Source organism: Nyctereutes procyonoides, unplaced genomic scaffold (assembly GCF_905146905.1).
Source record: "Nyctereutes procyonoides isolate TBG_1078 unplaced genomic scaffold, NYPRO_anot_genome, whole genome shotgun sequence".
NCBI lineage: Eukaryota > Metazoa > Chordata > Mammalia > Carnivora > Canidae > Nyctereutes > Nyctereutes procyonoides.
The window spans coordinates 41,071,865-41,098,036 of NW_026575133.1; the positions used below are offsets into that span (position 1 = coordinate 41,071,865).

The following is a 26,172-nucleotide window of genomic DNA, read 5'->3' on the forward strand; positions in this document are numbered from 1 at the left end:
GTTTGGAGGTAGGAACTGACCAATCTGGCACACAACACAATTCTGGGTACAGGGGTTTCCTGTGGTTCCCCCACTCTGGCCCATCTTTCCCAGGGATCTGACCAGTGCTGGCCTCAGGCCTCCAGGGAGGCTGGGTGCGGATGGCAAGGATGGACCAGGAAGACAGGGACTCTCCCTGTGGACAGACAGCTTCGCTTTCTCACTGAGCATAGTGGCAGCAACAACCTCCTATTCCTTGTTTGTTAAAGTCCAGAGGGAAAGGTCGGGAGTCATCCACCACAGGCTGCCTGGCTAACCTGAGGCAGGTTAACCTCTGACCTCCCCTCCCTACCCTGCACACTTTCCCTTGTAAGGATTAAATGAGATAAACCATTTAAAGCCTGGCATGCTGTTAAGTAGTCCATAAATATTATTATCACCATGAAGACCTTAAGGTGACAAGAGTCTGGTGCTGGTCAAAAAAAGAATGTTAGGAATACAGGACACAGGATGCCTGGGTGACTCAGCAATGGAGTGTCTGCCTTTGGCTCAGGGTGTGATCCTGGGGTCCTGGGATCGAGTCCTGCATCGTGCTCCCCCTCAGGGAGCCGGCTTCTCCCTCTCCCTATGTGTGTGTGTGTGTGTCTCTGTCTCTCATGAATAAATAAATAAAATCTGGAAAAAAAAAAAAAGGAACACAGAACATGATGGAGGAAAAGAGCGGAAAGCCCCGGGGATGGTCATGCAGTATTTCTGGGCACCTGTGGCATTCTAGGTGTTGTGCTGGGGGCTGGGCAGGGACGGTGACCTTGCCCTTGGGTGCGGAGGGTGAACACACACTCACCCCCTATCCCCTGTCAGAATTTTCTTGGAGTCACAAGCTGGTTCTTCCCTGGGGCTCCCACAGCAGTGCTCTTATTAGCACTTGTGGCAGTGAGTCCCTCAGAAGTCTGAGGAGGGAGGTTTTACCCTCACTCTCACCCTCTACCCACGAAAACTTATCCATCTCATTGCAAGGAGTTCATGGGTCACCAAGCCAAAGGCAGGAGGAACCTGCCTCGTGGGACCCACACCCAAGGACTGGTTCTGAGGAGACAAACGGGCACATAAACAACACGAGAGTTAAGTCTGATGACACGGGGAGCTGGACAACACGCCAGGAAGAAGGCCCACAGGAGTGAAGAATCCCTTCAGCTTCAGGCACGGAACACCGAGGAATCTGATGGTTTCTTGGGATGCTTATGACTCAGAAGCTGGTGGCCAGCTAGATGGTCTTTCATCTGCGCTGAAGAAGAATGTGAGGGAGCATGTGGAGGTGAAACTGGAGGTGGTGAGAAATAAGGAAGAGCCTCCTGACATGACAAATGCACCGCATGATTCACTTCACAGCTGGTTTTAAAAGCACCAATTTGTCGTGCTTCTTTGGAACTCAACTGCACGCAATCTAGAATATTCAAGCAAGGGGCAGAACCAGGAAACAAACACCAAAACAAAGCCGGTGAGTGGCCAACACAGGTGCAGGGGTTAGGCGTCCTCCTTTGCCCCTCACCGGGAGCCCTTCCTCCTCTTGAGCAACGGTTCTAAGCGCCTGACTCAGCTCCCTGAGTCCACACCCCCCACAGGGCATCATGCTCCTGGACAGCGGTGAAGTGACAACCGGCCCTGCTTGTAACCAGACACACAGGCAGATGGGGCGGCGACTCAGCAGGTTGAGTGACCACACATATTACGGAGCGTTTCGTGTGGGGAGAAAAGGCACAGCACAGCATGCTAGACCTCAAGGAAAACATTTTTATAGCACAATATAAACACTGTGAATAATCCCAGATTACTAGAAAGGGCTCCGTTTACGTCCAGTTAACACTACTAAAGCAAACGGTAGGTGTATAAACTTAAACTTTTGGTGCTTGGAAGAATGAATCTCTTTCCAGGTGAAAATAATGTTCCAGAGAATAGGTTAGAAGCTTCCAGATGACTCAGACATTAAGGTATTTATCTAAAGAGCACAGCTGGCCCACCCCTGTACGACATGTCAATGAGAAGTGCAGTGTGAGGAAGCCACGTAAGAGTCTGGGCTCCTGGGACAGATAGTGGCGCCCCAGCATTCAGAGAGGAGTTGGTGACGGGGGCGGGGAGCTTGGCGCCACTGCCTCTGTGCACCTCACTTGCGAGTACTCCCCGCAGCCCTTCAGTTACAGGTGATGTGAGCGGGGTCCTCAGCCCCAAGAAATTCACCACGTCCTCTGCCATCTTGGGCCACTCTCACGGTTGGTACTTGCCCCCTGTGAGGGTGGGTGACTGCCTGCCTGCGCTTTGGGGATAGATACCACGTCTCACCTTGGAGCCTGGCCTAGCAGTGCCTGGCATGTCCTTGGGGCAGACATGGGGTCACATGAGGCTGGCCTAGGGGCAGTTCCAGGTCAGCAGAGGGGTTCATTCTGGGTCTGGGAGGCCTTGCTGTGCTGAGTTCTCTGAGCAGCTGCATATGTTGGCCACTTCCTGCCACTTGACTCAATGGCCAGGCGCGGGGAGCTTGCGCTGAGTCACTCTGTGAGATCTCTCGTCACCTGAGTGCCTGCCATGGAAGCAGTGTGCTCAGAAGAGAGAGTAAGTTGTGTTCAATTCCTCTTCAATAAATGAAGCAGCCTCTAAGTGATTTCTATTAATTGATGGCCTTTGTCATCAAGCACAGCAATCCCTTCAGGCTCTGGAGGCTTCCTGCCCAACCACCAAGAAAAAGCCACAATGCCCCAGAGAGCTGGGGAGTGGCAGTGAAGATAGATCAGGAACACTTCCCTGCAGAGAGCACAGCCAAACGCTGAGAGAGCCAAGCACGTTCTGGTTATTTGCCAGGAAGCTGTAGGAGGTGACAGCCACGGGCACCTTTCTTTAGGCTTGGAGCCAACACACAATCCTGTGGCTTGGTTTTCGTATGAGCTAGCCTCCCTGAGAGGACCTCAGGCCTCTGCGGCCTGGGCCCGGGCTCTGGACTTCCATGCACCCCAGACAGGATGTTTATGCAGAGGCACTTGCTACTCTAAGTATCCGAACATGCCCTAGAGTCCGGAGCAGCACACCAGCATGGAGGGAGCTGGAGGTCACACCCCACATGCCAGGAACTGGCCTAGTCATCAAATGGGATTGGCCTCAACGTTGCCAGCCTCTTCTAGAACCCCCCTAAAGTCTTGGAAAGGGACAGGCCTCCTTGGGTTTAAAAACTGCCCAGCTGAGCTATCAGCTCATAAAACTAGCCTTCGAGGTCAAAAAGAAGTCTTCCTTCCAGAGATGCAGAGAAAGAGGCAGGAGTCATGCCAGAACATTCTGAAAAAGGTATGGATACAGCAGGTAGACATACAGAGAAAACAAATCTGCTAATTCTCTCTCCTAGGTCAAAGCATGTCACCGCATGCTAAAAAGCATCTGGAAATAAAAAATAACCGAAGGGCTCCAAGTCATGCTGGGTTGCTGCAGCCCCAGCAGGCGCCCCAGAATGTAGAGACTGTGGTCTTTTGCAGAAGATGCATAAAGGAAAGGCAGAGCTGTACAAAGGACATTGAGCTCCGGGAGAAAAAGTTGTTTGCTTAATGTAACCCTGTGTTAAATTAACCAAAGAAACATCTTTATAAGGTCTTTGAGAGTTTCAAAGTATTCAGTTTCGAGAGTTCTTGGTGTCCTAGAATTTTCTGTCTTGCAGGGAAATCTCCCCGGTCATCCTTGGGTAGTTATTTGGGCTGCAAAAGGAGGGGTGTAAGAATAATGGGGACATTCTTGCTGAGGCTTGGGCCCAGGGAGTCCCTGCCAGCCCCAGGGCCTATTTGGGTTTGGTTCTCTACCCTCCCTGTGCTCTGTCTTCCCCTCTCCACATCTCAGCGGGGAAAGATTCTGTGCATCTGCACAAGATTCACAATCTTCAAATTGGGACAGCTGACACTGCAAAGGGCTTCAACATACATGGTTCTACTCCACAACCCGAGCCACCTGATGGGAGGAAAGCCTTCAGTCTCCACATCCTATCCCCTGGCATCAGATAAGAGCTTGAGTGGCAGGAGCCTGGGAAGGCCCTGGCCTGGTGGGTGGCTCAACCAGGTGGCTGAGGAGAGATGCAGGTGCAGCCCTTCAGGGTCTCAGGCAAACAGGGAGGGCGCCTTTCAGCGTGAGACTCCCAGCTGCCCACATTTGCATCCATGGCAACGGAAGTCAGTGAAAGGTGGGATGGGGAAGAGGACAGTGATATAAGGGGATTTGGAGGCAGAGGAAGAAGATGTTAAATGTACCTGTGAGGTAGTTTAACAATGCTTCTCCAGGAGATCTGTGACAAAAGTGATAGTTTTGTGACGTTGGAGATTTCACATTCAATATTCTAGCAGGCAATCTGGGAGGGGTGAGAATAATTTGGGGCTTTGGGTCTGACACATCTGTTTGAATCCCTGGTCAGCTATAGGTTCTTCTGTAAAGTGGACAAGGCAAAATATTCCTCACAAAGTTACAATGAGACACAGTCTTGGGATAAACATCAATTTCTGTTCTCTTAAAACACTGATTTCATTCACCCAGTTCTTAGCCTACAAACTACCACTGCCACATTTCAAACCTAAAAGTATTTCCATACTGAAAGCTCATCTTGGGGAAAAGTAAAATCAGGTGTATATTAAAGGGTAAGATTTCATAATCTTATGGGAGTATGTGGCAAAAACTCCTTTCTGAGATCAGGAACAAGACATGGATGTCTGCTCTCATCACTTCCATTAAACACTGTATAGCACAATAATGCAAGGAAAAGAAATATATGGTGTGAGCATCAGGAAGGAAAAAAGTAAAACTGTTACTATTTGTGGATGACATGACTGGATATGTAAAAAATCAAAAAGGACTTATAAATAAATTATTTGGGTTTTATAAATAAATTTAGCAAGATCAATGGATATAGGATCAATACAAATACGTTGTATTTCCACAAGTTGGCAACAAGGAAAAAAGGAAATTTATAAATACCACTTAAAACAGTATGATAAATTATCAAATGCCTAGGAGGAACCTAATACAAAATGTAAGACTTCTACATAGAAAATTATAAGACAGTACTGAGATAAATAAGAAGACATAAAGAGCAGGATATACCATGTCTGTGGAGTAGGAGATTCAGTATCCTAACAGTATCATAAAATCCCAAAAGGATTTGTGGATGCAAAGTAATCTCAATGTAAATCCCAGCGACGTTGGGTGCATGTGTGTAGCAACTAACAACCTGACCCTAACATTATTAATATGGGAATGGAAAGGGGCAAGAACAGCCTAGATGCCCTTCACAGAAGAGGAACAAGGTGGGAGTGTCTAGCTCTACTGGAGATCAAGACTTTTAACAAAGGTACAATAATTGAGACGGTGTGGCATTGGCACAGGAGCAGACATACAGATCACGAAGTAAAACAGACCCTCTGACAAAGGTGGTACTGTGCTTCAGTAGGAAAGTCTCTTCAACAAATGATGCTAGGTCAACTACATAAATTCATGGGAAAAATGAAACTTGCTGTACCATATTCCAAAATCAATTCTGGCTACATTATAGATATAAGATCGAGAATGTAATAGAATAGAGCTTCTAAAATTAGTGTAGGAAAAGTTTGATGGTGAATTTTGTGTCAACTTGCCTGGCCAGGGAATGCCCAGATTAAACATCATTTCTAGCGTATGTATGAGGGTGTTTCCAGCATGGGTATAAGCACTTGAGTCAGTGAAGTCGATAAAATAGACTGCCTTCCCAAAGGTGGGTGGGGATCATTTGCTCTGCTGAAAGCCTGAATAGAACAAAAGTCAGAGGAAAGAGGAATTGATCCCTTTTTCTCTGTCTTATTGTTTGAGTGGGGGCATCTTATCTCCTCTTCTCCTGCCCTCAGACTGGAATTTATACCATCGACTTTCCTGGTTCTTAGACCTTCAGATTCCACTAAATCACCACCAGTTTTCCTGATCCTCCAGCTCGCAGATGGCAGATCATGGGACTTCTCAGCCTCCATAATCACATGAGCTGATTCCTCCTAATAAATCTCATTTTATACAAATATATTGATATATAAATATAATATACTGGTTCTGGTTCCCTGGAGAACCCTAACACAAGCAAGTCTTCAGGATTTTGATACAGATTTCTTAAATGGGATATAAAAGAATTAACAATAAAGAAAAAGATTGATACACTGAACTATATTGAAATGGGGAACTTCTGTTCATTATAACTCTACCAAAGAGAGTAAAAAAGCAAGCTACTGATTAGAAGATATTTGCAACATGTATAACCAACAAATGACTCGTAATTAAAATAGAACAATAAATCAACAAGAAAACCAGAAAACCCAGTAGAAAAATATCCTTGAAACTTGAAAAGACACACTACAGAATGGACAATAAACATGAAGTCTCATACACTGCTGGTGGGTTAAGCTGGGAAACCACTTGGGAAAATTGCCTGGCAGTGTCCACTAAGGTGGATATTTTTTAAGCAACTTCACTCCTAGGTATACACTCAGTGATGTATAATAACCCCAAACTGGAAGCAACCCAATGTCTGAATCATGTAGACTGGACGACACGTGACGGATTCATACAATGTAAAGTCTTCCAGCAATGAGAACAAACAGATGTAGCTAGATGCAGCAACAAAGATGAATGCTCACAACATAATGCTGAAAGAAAAAAAATCAGACATGGAAGAGAGTATACAGGGATGTGGGGCCAAACAAATCTGTAAGTGTTAGAAGCTGTGATCGTGGATTCCTTCCTGGAGGAGAGCAGGGTATGGGGGAAGCTCCCAGGCACTGAGATGTTCCATTTCTTGATTTGAGTAATACTATATGGGTGTGTTCATTTCTACTCTTTGAACTAGATGCATAGGATTTGTGGGCTTTTCTCTGTGTACATCATGGTTGACAAAAATAAGTTTTACAGGTGAGCTTACCGTAAAAATCTATTTTCCAGTGCATGTGCTATGGAAGAAAACAGCAGAATGGAGCCCCCCTTCCATGTTGAGACATGGATTCATGAGCCTGTGCGAGTGCACTAATGAGTCTGCACAATCTCCCCACTGTTGCTGGGTCCAACACTCTTACTCTGATGGGTTCTGGACTTAGAAAGCCAGCAGGAGGGGCCCCTGGGTGGTTCAGTCAGTTAACCATGTCTGACTTTTGGTTTCAGCTCAGGTAATGATCTCAGGTCTTGGGGTAGAGCCCCACATTGGGCTGTGCACTTAATACGGAGTCTGCTTGAGATTCCCCTGCTTCCAGTTTGTGCTCTCTCTCAAAGAAATAAACAAATAAAATATTTAAAAAGGAAAAGGAAATCAATGCAGCAAGAGTCGAGCAGCTAGAGATTCCTCTTTGGGCTGAGCACTCTGGCCCACAGCATGGGAAACCACTGCTCATGCAATCCAGTGCTCTAAAACCTGACTTCATGCTCCCTTCCTCCCCCATTCTCTCAGTGGGCAGAAAAAGGGTGCTGATTCCACACGGCTGATCAAGAGTTTCTCTCTGTCCTGGCCGCTGTGGCTTGCATTACATCTGCAGGAGACTGGGTGACTGTAACCCAAAGGTCACGTAGGCAGCACAGGAAGCAGCCACGCTGACCCAGGCCTTGCTGATTCCCTGCCGGGGGCCCGAGGGCAGTTCAGCATTTCTCTGTGTTGCTGAGCCAGCCCCTGCCTCTGCCTGAATCATTTGGTGGATACTGTATCCCAGGGAGAAGGCTACTTGCCTCCACCTCCCGTTTATAGCTTGATCTTGGGCAGGATGCTGCTCAGGGAATTGGTTCCCCTCTCTGTAAAATGAGAATGTTGATCCTGGCTTCCCTTTCTGTAGGGAGAGATGAAGTCAAATGTACACTGCAGTGTTGGCATCCAAGGTATGGATGCTGTGTGGAGTGAGGCAGTGGGAGGGACCAGCGAACCACCCACCATCTCTCTGCGTGGTGCGAAAGGGGGAGAAGTGTACCCCACCACCCCCCGATCACCATCTTGACTGGGGCGGCCTGAGCTGGAGTTGTGGCTGCACCGCACAGTGCCCAACACTCACGGCTGTGATGGGAAACGGTGAGCTCACACCTGTACTGGACGTAGCCAACTCTAACATGCATGCTGCAGCTGCAGGCCTGCTCCCGTGAGGTCACCCCTGGCACCTGTCTCTGGTTGCAATGCCTCCAGCTCCCCATTCTCCTAACTGAGGGCTTCACTGGGAACAAGAAAGGCTTTCTTCATTCAGTTGGACCTGGCAGTGTCGGTGGGAGGTCTGGGGGCTGTCAGGTAACGTCACCACTTAGCCCAAGGAGCTGGCAGGAGGTCCAAGGTGAGGACACAAGGTGTCATTTCCAAAGCACTGGGAAGTGTTGGTGTTGGTTTGAAGTCGTTAAGGCTGCTGGGAAACACCTCCTCTGCTTATTTGAGGTGAAGGAAGAGAACAAGAATCAAGCATAGTGGAGACGAATTATCGGGGTTTTATCTGGGAACCCCTGCTCTCTTGTGTGGCAGCCATGGAAAGGCGCCTCTCAGACCTCCAGCCACAGGAGCATAAACCAGCCTACAGCTGGGCTGCAGCCTCTCCAAGCCACCACTGCACTGGTGCCGAGGTGCACTTCCCCGGGGTTGCTCTGGCAGGTGACTTTAGCTCCATGGCTTCCCATGGACCTGGCTGCAGCCCGAGTCTCTCCCTAGCCAGGCCTCCTCCTTCCACCTCCTCCACAGGGGCCGAACTGTGTGGAGGGCTGCAGACTGTCTCCCTGCCCTCTCCTGCCGCCCTCTCTTCTTTTTTTTTTAAATTTTTTTTAATCTTTATTTATTTATGATAGTCACAGAGAGAGAGAGAGGCAGAGACATAGGCAGAGGGAGAAGCAGGCTCCATGCACTGGGAACCCGATATGGGATTCAATCCCGGGTCTCCAGGATCGTGCCCTGAGCCAAAGGCAGGCGCCAAACCGCTGCGCCACCCAGGGATCCCTTTTTTTTTTTTTTTAATTTTTTTTAATCTTTATTTATTTATGATAGTCTGCCACCCTCTCTTCTGATGCTGCCCTGGCCTCTGCTTGTTGGCAGATGTGAACAAACACAAGCAGTGTCGCAGTGGATAAAAGAAGACAGGCAGAGCGTCCTCTGCCTCCTTTCCGGGCAGCCACGGCCCTGACTAGGACTAAATGCCAGTATGACAGTCCTGCTGGGGGAGTGCTGGGCCTGATAAGAGAGGAAAGAGATTATATACCACGAGCAAGACTTAGCCGGCAGGATTTGAGGGTTTAATCAAAGGGGCCAGGAGATCAGACAAGATGAGCAAGAATTCATGGACTTAGGGTATTTCATGGGATGTGCAATTGAGCGCCCTGGCAAAGGGCCTAGACACACTGCTCCCGGGGTGCTCCTCAGAAGCCCAGAGTGAGTGACAACTAAGGCTGAGAGAAGTGGGAAGGCATGAACTGCCCTGGCAGACAGCAAAGGAAGGAGTAAAGAGGCTGAGGGAAGGGGCCATGCTGGACTGGAAGTATTGCTGAGGTCAGAAGACCCCGCAGAGGCCTCTGTTCACTCAGGGCCTCTGCGGGAGGACACTCCTTCACCACCATCATCCACAATGCACTAGGAGAGGAAGATCAATCATTAAGAAGTTTGCTGGTACCATGCCTCTGTAGGCTACAGAGGACAGCAGGAGAGGCCATCACGGAGCTGGGCTCTAATGCTCCTGGGGATGACGCTGCCTGAGGTATTAGAGGCCAGCAGTAATGTGGCACCGGCCCCTCTGAACTGCCAGTGCCGGCTACTGCTAGGATTCTTCAGATTCCTAAGTGTGCAGTGGCCAGGAGACAACAGGAGCAGTCACCATGGGGGTAAAGGGAGGGATAACCCACTCTGATCAGAGGAGGGGCAGGCGGAGGTATGTGGAACTCAGGGGTACCTTCTGGTGCTCCCTTGCCCCACTGTGAGTGGACACACAGGCATGTGCCAACCCTGGCTTGAGAAGGATATGATAGCCAAGAGCTTGGAAACCTCATGAGGAAGGTTTGGGTCAAGCCACCAGCTAAGCTGCCAAGACCTGTTGAGGCTCTGGGTGAGGGTGAGAAGAATCTGAAAGGGACAGTGGGGGAGAGGGAGGGGAGGACCAGTGGGGGCCCCAAGTTCCATTCCCTGATGGAGGCGGTAGTTTGTTCCATTGACTTCTCCTTTCAAAGCTCCTCCTAGGGAAGAGAGGCCCACAGGAACCACAGAGGGGTTGCTCCCCAGGTAGTGGAGCACAGAGGCCGACACATGTAGTGCAAGGGGTGGGCTGTGGCCATGAGAAGACCTAGGTCACTCCAAGCACAGCAGGGATCTTGAGGCAGGCCGGCTTCCATGGGATGTGAGATTCCTCCAACAAACAAGGCTGGTTTGAGGATTTCTTGGAATCATGCTGCAGGCTGAGCCTCTGCCTGCCGGCCCTCCTTTCCTCGCCCCCTGCTTCACGGGGGCAGGTGCCATGGCCTGCAGCCCTTCATCCCCTGTGCATCTCTTGCATGCTAATCCTGACTGGGAGGCTACTAGTCAGTGGACCTGCGCTCACCTGTCATACCTGTCATGTCCTCTATGAGGGAAACATGAGAACAGAAAGAGAACCCGGTGTGATGCTAAGCTCTCTGACCCTTGGTCTGCTGTGATGGTGCCAAGAGCATCCTGAGACCAAAGTAAGGATGCTGACTGAGCAGGCCAGTCCCCTGGGCAGGCCTGCATGTGGGGGAGCCCCCAGGTTCAGAAAGCACCATTTGCTCAGAGGCTAGGGGAAAGAAGCCAGGTGGCCCCAGGACCCTGCCTGAGCTCTGTTGCCAGAAGGGCCAACAACCTGAGTGATGAAGTGCCCACAGGTTGTGGAGAACAGAGGACTTGAGGACTGGCACTGCCCTCTCCTCTGGAAGGCTGCAGTGCTGCTGTCTTTCAACACGGGTTTACAAAGGTGGGAAGGCACCTCAGCTGAGGAAAATCAATCCCGCAGGGAAGCTTTCTCAGACACCTCTAGATGTTGGCTATTTGATACGGGTTTCAAGATGCCAAAATGAGTTATCCGGCAAGTCAGGAAAAAACAAAAGATTTAGTTTCATTAAGTTTAGCAAATGAACCTGTCCAATAGTAAGACGGAGGTGGGGGAACGGGCTGTGGGAGTGAGGTAGCCCCCGGACCAGGGCAAGGCCTGGCTGCCCACAGGGAGAGGAGAGGGCATTGCGAAGTCACAGCCACGGTCTGCAGGGACCCAAGGCATGAGCCACGCAGGCATGTACAAGGGTGACAACCGCGCTCAAGAACTGTTGACACAGCCACATCACACATGACCTCATTTCATTCTCCCCCAGACCTGAGATGTATGGTCATCATGTTCCTAACGGAGAGGTTGCATCCCAGAGAGGACAATGACCTGCCCTGGAGAAGACTGACAAGACACAGGTTTGTGATGAGAGGTCAGGAGCCCATTGTATCAGACCAGGCAGTCTGCTCCCCCAGGGGTCCACAGGGATTGCCAGAATTGAGAGAGAGCTTTCAGGGCAGACCTGCCAAGGAGAGGCTAGAACTAGAAGCTAACCCCTCCCTCAGCTCCAAGATTTAAGTTGTGGAGAGAAAGGCAGGTGGTGTGAAGGCACAGCAAGGGCTTTGGAACTGGCTAGTATTGGGGTAAAATCCAGGCTCTGCTCTTGACCATGGTGTGACCTTGAGTAGGTTAACCTCCCTCTTTAAAAAAGAAAATCTATAAAATTATGAAGATAAGATCTGTCTTGAATAGCTTTGGAACTAGAAATAACCCAGATAAGACTGTAGCCTCATGTTGGTGATTTGTGGGCATTCAGAAGCTGGTAGTTCCTGTCACTATCACACTGCAAGGTTCAGAAACTCGAGCAGTCACTGACAAAGTGTCTGGCATATTTAATGCTCATCATAATTATTACTATGCCTCACTCTCAGGCAAAACATGGTAGGCAGTTGATATAAATGACTATAATCACTACTATATTTACAGAGTTAAATCAAAATTTTATAGCTTCTTTCTTCTACATGTTAGTTCTTCAGAATTCATAAACTATCTAAGGAGACGGTTTTCCCTGATGTCAGGAGCAATTTAATCCTCATCGTAATCCTACAACGAGTAAAAAGACAAAGGGGGGAAAGAGATTTGACTCTCCAGTAGCCAGGTTCCCTCTCTAAAAGATTAGAGGTCCCCCCCACCCACTCCCTTCATCAGGTATTATTTGCCAGGTCCTGGGCTAGGCATGAGAGATGCTGAGGTGAATAAAACAAGGCCCTGACCTTACAAGGGCCCAGCCCCATGGGGGTAGCAGCAAGTGAACAAACCATTGCCTGAACTGTACCGTGCTCAGTGCTGGAGAACTGGACAGGTGAGCTGCAGGACCATGGAAAAGGGGCAGTGGCTTCAGCCTCTAGTGCCTGCTGTTAGGGGCTGGAATGTTTCCTGGAGGAAATTTGTTAGGGCCTGGAATGGTTTCCCAGAAGACGTAATACCTAGCTAAGAGTGGAAGGAGAGAAAGGGGCTACCCAGATGGGTGGGGAGAGGGCTGTAGGAAAAGGTGGGGATCTAGAAACAGGGAGCAACCCGGTCACACAGAGACATGTTGCACATGAGAGACTGAGGTGGTCTGGTACGCGTGGGATGCAGGGAATGCTGCAGCAGGTGGGGGCCCAGCCCCTCCCACTAGCCCAGGGCCTCTGAGGGCCTCTGGAGTGTTCAGTTAGCTCTGCAGCCTTGGTGCAGAGGACTATACTGGTCCCTCGCAGAAACTCTCCGAATGCTTGACACTGCGTGAGTGGTGGTCAGATTTGCATTTTAAAAAGTTCATTCAGACTTCGGGTTCTGACAAGATGGTGGACTGAGCTGATGTGGGCCTCTTTCCTGACACGAACACAGAGAAATGATGGATAAAATATATGGGAAGAATATTTAAATATAAAACTGAGCATGAGAGAATAATGGGACAATGCCCAGGTAGCTGAAATAAAGAGGAAAACAAGTCAAAGCCAGAATTGTTACCATGGCAACTGGAGCTGGGATTATCAGACTCTGATATAGTTACAGGAGCTGGGATTTCAATGTCCACTGGAGGAAGAAGACCTGGCCAGGGAACTGGACTTGAGAGCCTCGCAGAAAGCCAGGAATCCAGGAAGGGCTGTTGGTCTTTATTTTATATTTTTGAAGATTTTATTTATTTGTTCTTGAGACACAGAGAGAGAGGCAGAGACTTAGGCAGAGGGAGAAGCAGGCTCCTTACAGGGAGGCCGAAATGGGACCAATCCCTGGACCAGGATCACACCCTGAGCTGAAAGCAGACGCTCAACCGCTGAGCCACCCAGGTGTCCTTGGCTGCTGGTCTTTAAACAGGGACCAGGAAGACCTTTCTCACAACCCAGAGGGTGTCTGTATGTGGTGTGGAGCACAGGTTTCTCCTTTGCAGTAAGGAGATCCCCATCTTGCGCTGCATGGGTGGGGATAGAGGCTGAATACACGCTACCCAGGTACTGAGAATCCTGAGCCAAGCAGTTCACGCCAAACCAGCTTGGCCTCTGGAGCTCCTGGGGTCTTGGCAGAACAAAGGCCAAGGTGATGAAAACACACATCCACAACCCATGGCTCCCATGGTGAAAACAATCCCTTAAGACAGTCTCTTGATAAAAAAGAACAAATCACATGAAGAAATTAACCACCATGAAGGCAAGGCAACAGACACAAGACATGGGAGAACTGGTACCCTTAAACTAGAAATAATCAAACACTCTCAAAGATGCTTTATGTGTCATCAAAATAAACGAAGAGTTGAAAGGAATAGAAATCATGATTAAAAACTAGGACACTGAAAAACAAAAAACAAAACTTAATAGGCTGATTTAAAAAAGCTCCAAATAGAAGTTCTAAATATTAAAAAAAAAAAAAAAACCTCAAGTTTGGAAGGAGTATTGAACAGGTGATTACGAATAGCTACAAGAAGATTAGTAAATTCACAGGTGTTTTTGAGGAAGTGCTGGAATACATCACTGGCAGAAAGGGAGACAGAGAAAAAGGGAAGAAAGAATAATATAGGAGGTTTCTAACAGGAGTTCTAGGAAAGATCAAAGAGAATCAAAGAGATAGCAGAGAAGAATTTCCAAAGTGAAGAATGACACTGAGTCCCCAGCAACCTGATAAAGATGAATTCACTCTCAGACTGCAGTAAGACTGCAGAACATCAAAGTCAAACATGAGGACTTAAAAGCAACCAGGAGGAAGAGCCATGCAAGGCTCCCTCAGGCAGTACAGAGGACAGGCTGGAGGTCAGAGAGCCAGAGGCAGGGAGAAGCCTTCTAGGAAGCTCCCTGTCCCCGGCAGTGGGAGGAGGGTAGTGGGGATGGAGGCAAGGGAACATTCTGGACAAAGTTCTCCTCGGAGGAGGAGCTGCAGTGAGGTCCACTATTTACACAAACTTCTCGAGGCCCTGGAGCAGGTGTAAGTCATCTTTTGTGCCCCAGTGCCCAGGACAACATGTGGTGTGGGGCAGGGGCCTGATGAATGCATAAGTGACTTCTCATGAATCACTTATTTGCCCTTTGAAGCCTTGCTTTGTGAAGAGATCTCCAAACCCCAGTGTGAGAAATGAATCTCAGAGAGTTCCGGATTCACTGGACTGCTTATTAAAGGTGGTAAAGTTTTCTGCAACAGAAAAAAAAGATCCCGGGTGGAGACTGGCAGCACTGGCCGGGGTCAGGGGAGAGGCCTCACCTCTCTTAGGTACAGATGTGACCAGCCTTTGGGAGGCTGAGGGGATAATTTGAGTGAAGAGCTTTAAAATCTAGCTCCAGGCACAACAGGGAAGCTTCTTCTAATGGCCTTGGAGTTTAAGAATATTTACCTGATGACTGTGCCCTCCAGCCCAAGAAGAGGCAGGATCCAAGTCCAGCCGGATATCAGATACAGACAAGTCCCAGGGCCTGTCCTCCCGGGAGCCCAGGGGCAAGTATGAGCCCCTTTATGCAGATGGAGAACAGGAAGCCATGGAACCAAAAATTGGGGTTATCAGGATGTTTCCAGGGAAAATAAAAAGCAGAGTGCTTATTTTCAGGGCCACTCCATTTGAAAAGAAAGCAAAAGACCACTGGGGTGAACCGTCTAACACTTTCAATAATTATTCACAACACTTTCTTTGCTGATGGACTGAATTTGGCAGAGCTGAATACTAAAATGACTCTGAATTATACTATGGGGAAATGCCCAGGTGAAAGCAGTAGTTTCAATAATTAACTGTACCAAACTAATATTCAGACTTCAAGCTAATTTCTTGCATATGTAGAACCTTCTCCTCCGTTGCTCTTGTATTCATGTTACTTGGCTGAGGCAATATGGACTCCTTAGGGCTCAGGGTGAAATACCCTCATTTCCCCCACACCACTGTTACACTAATATCGGGGTTCAGGCACTCTAGGGGAGATGACTCTAAAAGTGACCAGAGGAACCCAGACAGGGCAGAGTCCAGGGGAGAGGAGAAAGTCAGTCAAGCGCAATGCTTTGCTCCGCAATTCAGTCCTGGGCAGAGGAGGCTGCCTTTAGACAGAGTGCCTTGCCCACAGCTGGGGGCTGCCGGAGGCAGGTGCACCAGCCTCTTCCCTACTCCTACTCTGGTAGCAGCAGTCACAGCTCATGGATGCAGCCCTGCCGGTGCTGGGAAAACAGAATGGAAGTCATGAGGTAACTTTCCTGTTTGGGAAGGAGAGGAATCAATGCTTACGGTGGGCACTTTATATGCTGGGCTGTGACGATGTCTTTAACATGCTATTCCAATCCCCAGGACAATCATTCCCCCAGTTATGGCAGAAAGTATCATTAGTCCCATTGTTCTTAACACAGGAAGAAATCTGAGGCTCAGAGGTTAAGAATCTGTTCACAGATTGAGGACGAACCGCAAGACTGCCACTAAGACAAGCAAGAGAGAACCAGAGAAGGGGCATTGAGATGTCTGATTGCCATGGTTTCCCAGACTGTGGCTCCTTTCCAGTGTCCTACACAAATGCTTTCTTTTCCACGTCTCTGGGGACCAAAGCTTATCAATATTCACAACCCCTAAATTCTCCTCTTATGTCACTTATTCTGATGACATGCCAGGAGTTGGGGATCAGGTCAAGAAACAGAGCTAGGCTATTTTCCTCTCTCAGCTCCAGAGACTATCTAGGTTGTTGTCACTGCACCTCTGTACTGCGACAAACATAAAAGGAAGGAAGGCTGGTGTCGTCCTCCCAGTGAACAAAAACACTGCCAACCTTTTCCCCAAAGAGCACAGTCAAGGCAGAACTGGAGTCTTGCAACACCCCTGGGCTGAAAGATCTGTTTCTGCTGCCATGGTCTGTGTGTGTGGCGGGGGCTACCAACCATGCCATCCAGCAAGCACCAACCCAGGGAGCGCAGGGCAGCACAGACAAGCTGCTTATGACTGATGTTTCTCTTACTCCCTAGTGATGTTTGCACTTGCCACTGTGGGCTTCTCTCAGTGGTCCCCACCTCTCCCTGGACCTAGGCAGGCTGGCCCTGCTTCTCTGCTCAATTAAGCATTATGAGAAGCTGAGATGGTATCTCTGATGGCCTAGAAACCCTGAAACTTCCAGAAACAGTGCCATCCAAGAGGACAAATGATGGTGTTGAGGGCACTTGGTCAATCCTCCCTAAATGATGGATTTGGTAGCAACAACAGCTTACCATGGCATCCTCTAAAGATAAATGACAAATAAGAGTCATGCCTTGAAAGTGATACCAATGGAGATTTGGTCATGAAGGCACCAGTCTTCCACCCATAACAGAGCAAGAGTTCTTCAGGAAGACCCTTTTCTCTTCTGGAATGTAAAGGACAGTTCCACTGGCCTGTGCCTATTGGATTCTTTCCACTGGGTACAATTAACTAGCTTGGATATTTAAATAATTAGTCCTCAAGTCCAGGTTGGGACTGATCCTGTCACTGACCAGGGTTTCCAAAAGTAGCAATGTGGGACATTATTCTCTTCTCAGAGCAAATGTGATCATGGTGACTCCTCATGTGGCTGTGCCAAGTGACCTGGAGCAAGTTACTTATGATCCCTAGACTTCAGCTTCTGCAAAACCACCAGTGATAACAACAGAAGAAAACTCTTCAGGCTGCTATGAGGATTACACGGGATAACAAATGTAGAGTCCCCAGGAGTGTGCCTGCGGCCCAGCGGGTGCTCACTGGTAGCTGCCATTATCGCCCATCATCACCACTGTCACTGTCATCAGCAGGCACTTGCCACCACTTCACTGTCTCACAGATAAAAGTGCACAGTTAGAGAGGCAGTCTGTGGTGAAGAAAAGAGCTGCTGTGACAGCCTGCCAGGTGTCACCTTTTTAATGACAAGATTACCAACTTAAATCTCTGTAAGTGCCCAGAAATTCCCCAATTACAAAATTCACAAGGTAGACTAACACAACAAGACCTATTCACAGAAGTACAGTCAGACATGACAACAGCACAGGCCAGAATCACACAGTGAACCAAATTAGCCAGTGTGTCATTGTGGAGTGGGCCGGAAGTGGGGAGGGAGGTGTTCCCTAGAGGAGAGCTGAAGTCTAGAAGGGAAGGTGTGCTTCTGCATATACTTCTTAATATCTCTCATATCAGTACTTCAAGTCCTATATTTAGGAGTCAAAGAGATCTTACAGGAGAAACAGTTTTGGGCCGGCTGCTTTCCAGCTGAGTCCCCCAAAATGTGATTCCCTTCCTGACAACCCCTTTGTCAGAGAAGCCCGCTGTGAGAAAGCCCACAGGCGCTACCTCTGCAGGACGCTCTTTCCCACTGAGTGGCTTACTTGTTGCTGTCACGGTACTCATAGATGTGGCATCCTTGGGGCAATCCAGTCTCGTGATCCAGAGTGAAAGCAAGCTTTAGCTGCATAAAGAGAGAGGAGAGAAAAAATTAAGTCTAGGCAGGCATGTGCTATTCATTCTGGCCGCTGAAATGAGAAAAAAAAAGTAAAGCAAAATCGCATTCCGTCCAGCTGACATGTTGTGGAGAGCCTGGGCCTGCCACTTCTGGGCAGAGCCATGTCTTACAGAGACACCGTCATCAGTGAGGATTGTTACTGGGACTCTACTTGCTCAGTTAGCATGTAACCAATTATTTACTAGGCACTTACTCTGTGCCAGATACTGAGCTAGTGGATGGGGAAAGAACAGGGAAGAGAAGCAGAGAGGGGCCTCTTTCACGGATCTTACTGTCTGGTCGAAAAGATTGGTACCAGTCATGTACCCACACGAATGAGTGAATGAATGAATGAATACAAAACTTCCAAATAAAATACGTTCTCTGAAGCAGGAAAAAGACTCCTGCGCTTCTCCAGAAGTAAATAATCTGATCTAGACTGGGAGTGAGGGAAGGAGGAGGGAAGGATGGGGTGAGAAGGTTCTTCTTGGCACAGCACGTAAAGAGGCCCTGATGTAGGTGTCTGGGAACCAAAGGATGGCTGGTGAGCTAGAACCCAGAAGATATGGGGGCCATGGTGGGCAGTGATGCTGGAGAGGGAGGCCAAGTCAGAGCATGTAGAACCTCGCTGGCCACGTTAGGATTTGTGACCTTTACCTTGGTAAGAACGGGGTGGATGACATGATCAAAGTTATGTTTTAGCAAGATCCCTCTGGCTACTGTGTAGAGAACAGGCTGTAGAGGTGAGAGCAGAAGCAGATGCCCTGCAGGAGGCTACCAACCAAATGCAAGTGAGTGGTGGTGGGGGGCTGGGGCTACGGGGTGGAGAGGGGGCCGAGGGAGTAGTGAGAAGGAGAGAAATGGACAATTTAAGACCTACATTAGAAATACCATATGATTTCACTCATGTGGAATTTACAAAACAAAGCAGATGAACATAGCAGGGAAAGGATGGGGAGACAAACCATAAAACAGACTCTTAACTACAGGCAGGGAATGGGCTAGATGGGTGATGGGCATTAGGAGGGCACTTGAGATGAGTGTGTTTTATGTAAGTGATGAATCACAAATTCTACTCCTGAAACTAATATTACACTGTCTGTTAACTAACTAGAATTTTATTTTATTTTTTAAAGATTTTACATTTTTTTTAGAGAAAAGGGAAAGAGAGAGTGTGTGTGTGTGGGAGGGGGGTAGGCAGAGGGAGAGGGGGTGAGAGAGAGTCCCAAGCAGACTCCACATTGAGCATGGAGCCAATCTCACGACTCTGAGATCATGACCCAAGTGGAAACCAAGAGTTGGCCACCCAACCGAACTAGAATTTTAAGTAAAAAATTGAAAAAAAAAAAGTAGTTTTAGAAGTAGAGTTTATAGGATATGCTGATGGATTCCATGTTGGTGATACTGGAAAAGAAATCAAGGACATTTCAAGTTTTTGATTTGAACAATCGGGTAGGTGGCTGTTCCATTTGCTGAGTGAGGAGAATGAATCTGGGGGTGGCTAGAAAGCCAAATGTTTTATTTTGGACATGTTAACTTTGAGGCACACAGTAGCTTTCTCTGATTAGGGATGATCAGGAACAAGAATCTGGTAATGAGGTTTTGGTTTCCTTCTAGATCTTGGAGGGAAGTGCTCAGGTGAGTGCAGAACTCCTTCTGCATTGCCAGGAAGCCAGAGCTCAGGGAAGTTCTGTGTGTCCTGCTAGAGTTGAGTTGGTTATGGCAGCTTTAACATTTCTAAACCTAGTGCCAATTACTAGATTTACAAATTCACCAGGTTTTTAAATTGCCAGGGAAATTTTAACTAAAATTAACTGCACATTAGGAAGATACATTATCATAACTTTTTTTTTTTTTTTAACTGCAAGGCTGTTAACACAGATCTGCATCATTAGATGCTGGATGATTTTTCTCTTCCTGAGAGGGAAAAGAGCTTGTAGGAATGGCTTGTCCTCTTACTGACCCAGATGAAAATACAAAAACAGAAACAAGCCCTTCTTCACCATCATGAAGCCAGGAACTTCAAGTCAAAGGCATGTTTTCCCTACAGAGCACTGCTTGGATCTTCCCAGGCCTCTTTCAGTAAAACCGAAAATAATTGTTTTTTAAAAAAATCTATTAACTATACTGTTTTTTCTTTACCTCTTTCTGCAGCTGAGGCCAGGCCTATATTCATTTAGTCCATTTCAAAGACTGCTCTGCTTAGAAATTTTCAAATCCTTTGACTCAGTGACTTATGAATTTATGGCTTAGAAAAATTATCATAAATGTAAGAGGAAAAGTTTTTTTGTAAAACTGTTCATTTCAGTGTTGTTTATTGGAAAGACTCTAAACAACCAGCAATAGCTGAGGTAGGTAAACTATACCATAGTCACATGCAGAACAGCAGCCCTTAAACACTTTATGAAGAATTTTTCTTAATCTGGGAAAATATCTGGGTTAGATGGAAAAAAGCAGGATGCATACTTGATTATATGCCAAGAAAACTATGTAAAACAGAACAAAGATCATATAGAAGAAAGACTGGAAGGAAAGATGGCAACAGTGTTTCTCTCCTTTCTTTGCATTTTCCAAATTCTTTATGATAAATATGAGGAGCTATAAGCCATAGTCCTTAGTCATGGAATCATGGGAAATTTCATTCCTGAGGTCAAGAAACTATGTAAATACCAATTCAACACTTAGGTGAATGAGTAGAGGTGGTGATGGGGGTGTGGGGAAGGAACAGGCCAGAAGAGCTCTCATATTTACTGAATGGAGAACTCATATTTATTGAATGCCTACCAAGTAAAGGCTCTCCTTTACCCTGACCACAACCATTTGAATTAGGTATTATGATTTCCTTTTTATAGGGGAGAAATGAGGCTAGGAAAGGTTAAGTAGTTTGTCCAAGCCACAATTAGAATTTCAGCTAAAACCCACACTCTTTCCACCTCACTGGAATTAGAGGACTTGGTGATGGTCTGGATGTGAAGCCTGCCGAGGAGGGAGAAGTCAAAGATAATGTTTAAGGCGCTCTGCCTTGGGCAGCAGGGCAGATGGTGCTGCTACTCATTGTGACAAGGAGAAATGGCAAGTTTAGAAGGAGAACTTGAGATTTGTTTGGGATTGCTGATTCTGAGGCACCTTACTGGAGATGAATAGTAGGCAGCTTGTACAAACAATTCTGATTTTGTAGGCAAGACAGTTATCTGGAGGTACAAATTTGGAAGCCTCTGGATGGTAAGAAGGTGACTAAAGACAGTGGTGTGGCTGGGAATGTCCCAGGAAAGTATGTAGAGTGAAAATTAGGTCTTTGATAGCACAGCTGTACTTCAGAGCTGGGCATTAGAGATTAAGGAGGAAGGGCAATGGGGTTTTGACTTACGATGTTACAGGACCCAAGAGGAGAACATGTCTTAAGGAGGGAGTAGTCAGCAGCATTAAATCCTTCTAAGAGTTCAAGTAAGAGAGAAACAAGCATCCAAAACAGAGTTCATTGGATTTAGCAACAAGGACTCTCAGGAGGGTGGTGGGAGCAGAGATCAAGGTGTGTGATGGGTGAAGAATGAGTAGAAGGTAATGAGGTGGGGATCATGAATGTATGTAACTCTTTTAGTAAATTAGATGGTGGTGGGGAAGAGTCAAGATGAATGGATTGGAACAGAACGGGGCAGGAGGATGTGGGCTTAATGGAGAGTATATTGTAAGACAACAGGCTGCTTCAATGCTGATATAAAAGAAGCACTACAGAGGGCAGGCCTGAAGATACAGGAGAGATGGATATAACTAAAGAGCAAAGGTGTCCGAGATGACAGAAGGGACTGGAAACCAACATAAAAGTGGAAGACCCTTTCTGCACTGTAGCAGTAGGGAAGGCTGGGCAGGGATGCAGATCTGTGGATTGGTGGTGGCGGGGGGCGGGGGGAGGGCAGGATAGGGGATGGTGGTGGTTTGGAATGTTCCAGTCTGATTTTTGTTCTTTTCTGAGAATTAGGAGGTCAAATTATCCACAAGGAATGGAGGGTTTGGTGAGGGAAGGAAAGGAGGTTGGAGGAAAGTGATGAAGGCTTGAAATTGTTTCTTTGGAGAACAGGAAAAACCGTTGACAAGGGAAGAGCATGAGGATTGCCAGGGAGTGTTAACGGTCCAGCTGAGGCCACAGGAACTGAAGTTACTGTAGCAACCATCTGCTCAGAAGTTGATTTTTTTTCTAGCAACTTAGACATTGGCATAAAGAAAGTTAGGTTGGTCCAAAGCTGAGCATTTGCCAGGAAGGTCTGAGGGAAGAATAATGGAGCAAGGGAGTAGAGAGAGATACAATATTGGCAACAGATGGGCCAGAGACTCTAAGGGGAGATCAGGCAAGAAATAAAAACAAAAGGGGCTGACTGGAAGAATTCAACAGAAAGACCTGGGTGACCAATGTCTTGTATGGAGCTAATATTTATTGAGCACATTATTGGTCCTGAATCCTCTATTTAAATGGCCCTGTGAGGTTGGGTCCTATCTACATTACACAGGACTTTTAAGTATTTAGCTCAAGTTAGCAAGTCAGTCACAGAACTAAAGTGTGATCCACGTTGCTAACCACTGGACAAGTGTCCATGAGGTCAAGGAGAGGAACTGAGAATCGCTGTGTGAGGAATGGGAGGCACCAGAGACTACGGTCAGAGAGTAGGTCCTGTCTGACCTTGACAGAGGGCAGTCAGTCTCAAGACATGAGCAGAAGTCGAGGAATGGAGAGTCAGAGGTTCAGGTGAAAAGGTCCTCTGTGAGAGGTCTGAATTCACACAGGATGATAATATGATGTTTCCCAAACAAACTAAATCCACAAAGTGTGTCACTTTGGATGTGCAGGTATGTTTGTAGGTACCTACTATGTGCAAGGTTCAATACGTCAATGAATGAATTGAACTGGTCTATGCAGCAGACCCAGATGCATATCTAGCATTCCCTTCCTCCTTCCCAATGACATCCTCGATTTATTCAGCTAGGTACCCTCCGACACCCTCCAGGGAATCCAGGGGGAAGCAGATCGGGTTTTCTTCCTGGGCAGAGCCTGACAGTTCTAAGGCAACCTCATACACCTCTCAGTAATGGATCAGGAACCCAAGCCAATCGGTGCATGGCATTTCCTGGCCCTAGGAACTGGTTCGGTAAAGGGCATGTGACCTAACTGAAGCCAATGAGGTATGAGGGGATGTTTGCTGAGTGCTTTTGGGCATGAGCAGCCAGAGCTGTTGCAACCAGAATGAAGCCAACTCACAGAAGGAACAGACTTTGAAGACCCGCAGAAGAGCAGAGCCAGAGCTTTGACTGAGCCGTGCCTGGTCCCTGCCAGCCTTCCAGAACTCTACCGTTCTTTTGTAACTGCACATCATTTCTCTCGAGGACACAGACACATAATATGTCTACTCACTTCTTGGTTCTACTCTCCACAAGGCAGCTGAGTTACCTTTCTAAAACACAAGTTTGATGGCTTCCTGCTATGTGCCACAGGTAGGAGTCAAACAGCCTGGGCTCTCTTGGCTCTCTCACCCAAACAAAAATGGGCTATAATGGAGGGATGGCGAGGGGGACATGCACTGAGGAGAGGGTGCCAACCAGGGAGGACCTCAAGGTAGGTGACAGGAGTCTTAAGGGAGAAACATGAGTCTGCATGACAGGGAAGGGTGCCCCCACCCCCTCCGTTCCTGCTGCAAAATTCCATGCACTTCACCCACACTGCACAGCTCACCGTGTGAGTCTGGATCATGTACTTTCATACCTCTGGCTCTTCCTTATGAAGAGGAACTTTCGTGACTGCTTCTAGGAGTGCCCTTCCTGTCTACCCCACCCAGACCCCACACATCCTTTGAGCTTTTCTCTGGGAAAGTCAATCTTCACTATTCCCTCTCTGGTAACTCTCTCCCAGTGCACCCAAGGGCTCAGGGCAGACACCTTCACCGGGTACCCCCGCGGGCAGTGGCCTCATCACTGTCCACGCAGACGCTCAATGCGTGTCACTGAGCTGACCTGCCGAGTGGAGACAGGGAGCGTTCTGTTTACTTATGAACAAATGTCCAGTCATCTGATACACAGGCAAGATCTCACCCCTGCAGGTTTCTGGGCCCCTGGCACGTGTTGGTTCTGGCTGGACAGATCTGGAGTCCCCCGATCTCATCCCTGAGTTTGTTTCGCCTCCTCTCACCTCAGCGAAGAACTTCTGCCTCACCTCTGTGCCCCTCAGTAACTGCCACCAGATAAGCAGCAATGGCTCAAATCCCCCTGCTGCCCGGGTGCATTTTGCCAGGGCCTTTGAAGAAACGCGCAGTCGGTCTTTCACTCAAGAATATTTACTGACTGTGTCCTACGAGCCTGGCACAGCAAGGAAGCAGGCAGGCCTGCGGCTGCCATGGGGGCCACTGCTGGCTATGTGGAGACTGCAGGGACCACCCACGGAGTCACTTGGTTTGGAATGACCGTTGTGACGACACCTGATGAGGTCCATCTTTCCCTCTTCCAGAGGCAGCTGCTACTAGTCAACCTTTGCCGGGGAGGACAGTTTCCAATTGCACCCCATTCCTGGTGTCAGGTGAGAAGAGAAGGCAGTAACCAGGTCACTGTCAACCTCCACCAGCAGAGGAGAAAGGCCTTTAAATGAGTCTAGTCAGAAGTAAGGCTTTCCTCTGGACAAAGGCCAGGCAATCTTCCTTGGACAGGGAATGGAAAAGCCTCTTACTTCTAGGGGCTCAGGCTAGGTCATAGGGGAGGACAGGTAATAGGGGAGCTTAGGAGACTCCTGCTATGACCTCTTTAGACCCAGCCCTCCTGCTCCAGGATGGGCCCCAGTGTGGGTGACGAGGAGCTGGGCTGGCTCGAAGGGACTGGGGCTGTTGGGAGAGAACAGACCCTCCCCATTCGCTGTGGGAGTGTGGGTTACAGGGCCGTTGGGGTTGTCAGGCCTGCAAGAGCCCCTTCTTCAGTCTCACTGGGCTCTGCGGGTGCGAGATGGCCAGGGAGGCAGCAGGGCCATGTTTCCCACAGGAGACAAGGAAGCAAGAGTGACTGGTTCAGGACTACGGAAGCCTCCTCAGGTGGACCTAGGGGAAGAAGGCACGCCCCAGGCCAAGCAGCAGAGGGGACCACAGAGTCATTTAATATAACTCTTCAAGGAAATGTGACCTTTCTTTGTACGCCAATCCGTGAAGCCGCTGGGCCAGATTACATTCACAATAACCGAAAAAGAGTAATGGAACAGGACAGGAAAGGGCGGCTAAAGGTGGCGTGCCAGGTGTTCCCTTTGGCCAGTGAGCAAATTGGGCTCCAGCTTGCTCAGGTATCCAGTTCCAAACAGCCTCATTTCTGGAGAACATTACGCACAGGCCACATGGCATGAAACTCCATCAGCTAAGGGAGATACCAGCTCAGAGCTTCTGGTGCTTTTGAAAACACCTGGTCTGACCTTTGGAAGGCAAGAAATACATTAAGAGGTTTAGGAGTTGCCTGATTCGTCCACGACAGCTTCGAAATGACCTCTGATAGGCAACTGGGTGTCTCTGACCGTGGCCCAGGCAGCACGTGCCGGCTGCTTCGTGACCGAGGTGGGGACCTGGGAGCCAGGTTCCGAGCCCCCGTCCCGGGGGTGTACTGAGGGAGGCGGCTGGCTGCTAACAGCAGAGCGTGGGTTCTGTGGCCAGGATCGCTCTGGTTCAAACCAACATGGGTTCTCCGGGAGGCCTGGGAGCCTCCTTCAATCTGCTAGCTATTAGGACCAAGGTTCAAACGCAGGTCAAGGAGCAGCCTGGGAAGCCTCCAGCTGCTGTATGGTCGGCTCTTCCCCTCACAGTCCACTGGTCTTGCGGGGTGTCCAACTCTTCCTTAAGCCGAAAGTGGCAAATGCCATCACTCTTCAAACATTTCAGGCATGCCATTGATGGCACTTTCAAAGCGCACAAGTTACTTCTACCTGAACCTTGGTTCTGTAATTGAAAAATCTTATTAGAAGGAAATCTTCACGTTCTCTGAGGTGATCTTTCGTTTTTCTTCTTCAGTTTTTCTTGTTTGGTTTGGATCTCCTAAGCATTATTTCTTTTTTTCCATCTCCTCTTTGCTTTCTTTTATAAGACAAAGATGCTGTGGACTTGGCTTCCACTTGGTTCACAACGATTCTATGGCAATGTATTAAGTTTCTTTCTCCTAAGTCCACTGAAGTCTTTTTGGACTTGGAGAGAGCTTTTTAAGAAAGAACTTGCTCATTCAGCAGGATTTTCCTCCCCACCCCA

The 26,172-nt window shown here is 48.1% G+C and overlaps 1 protein-coding gene across 4 annotated transcripts in view; it reads right to left on the bottom strand.

Moving 5' to 3' along the window:
* Positions 1–26,172, bottom strand: part of DIS3L2 (DIS3 like 3'-5' exoribonuclease 2) — a 344,308-nt gene that overhangs the window by 24,791 nt on the left and 293,345 nt on the right. For all 4 annotated transcript variants that reach the window (XM_055345950.1, XM_055345951.1, XM_055345952.1 and 1 more), the window contains one exon: positions 17,814–17,893. In XM_055345950.1, the coding sequence (XP_055201925.1) occupies positions 17,814–17,893 (80 nt within the window). The remainder of the gene's footprint in view (positions 1–17,813; positions 17,894–26,172) is intronic.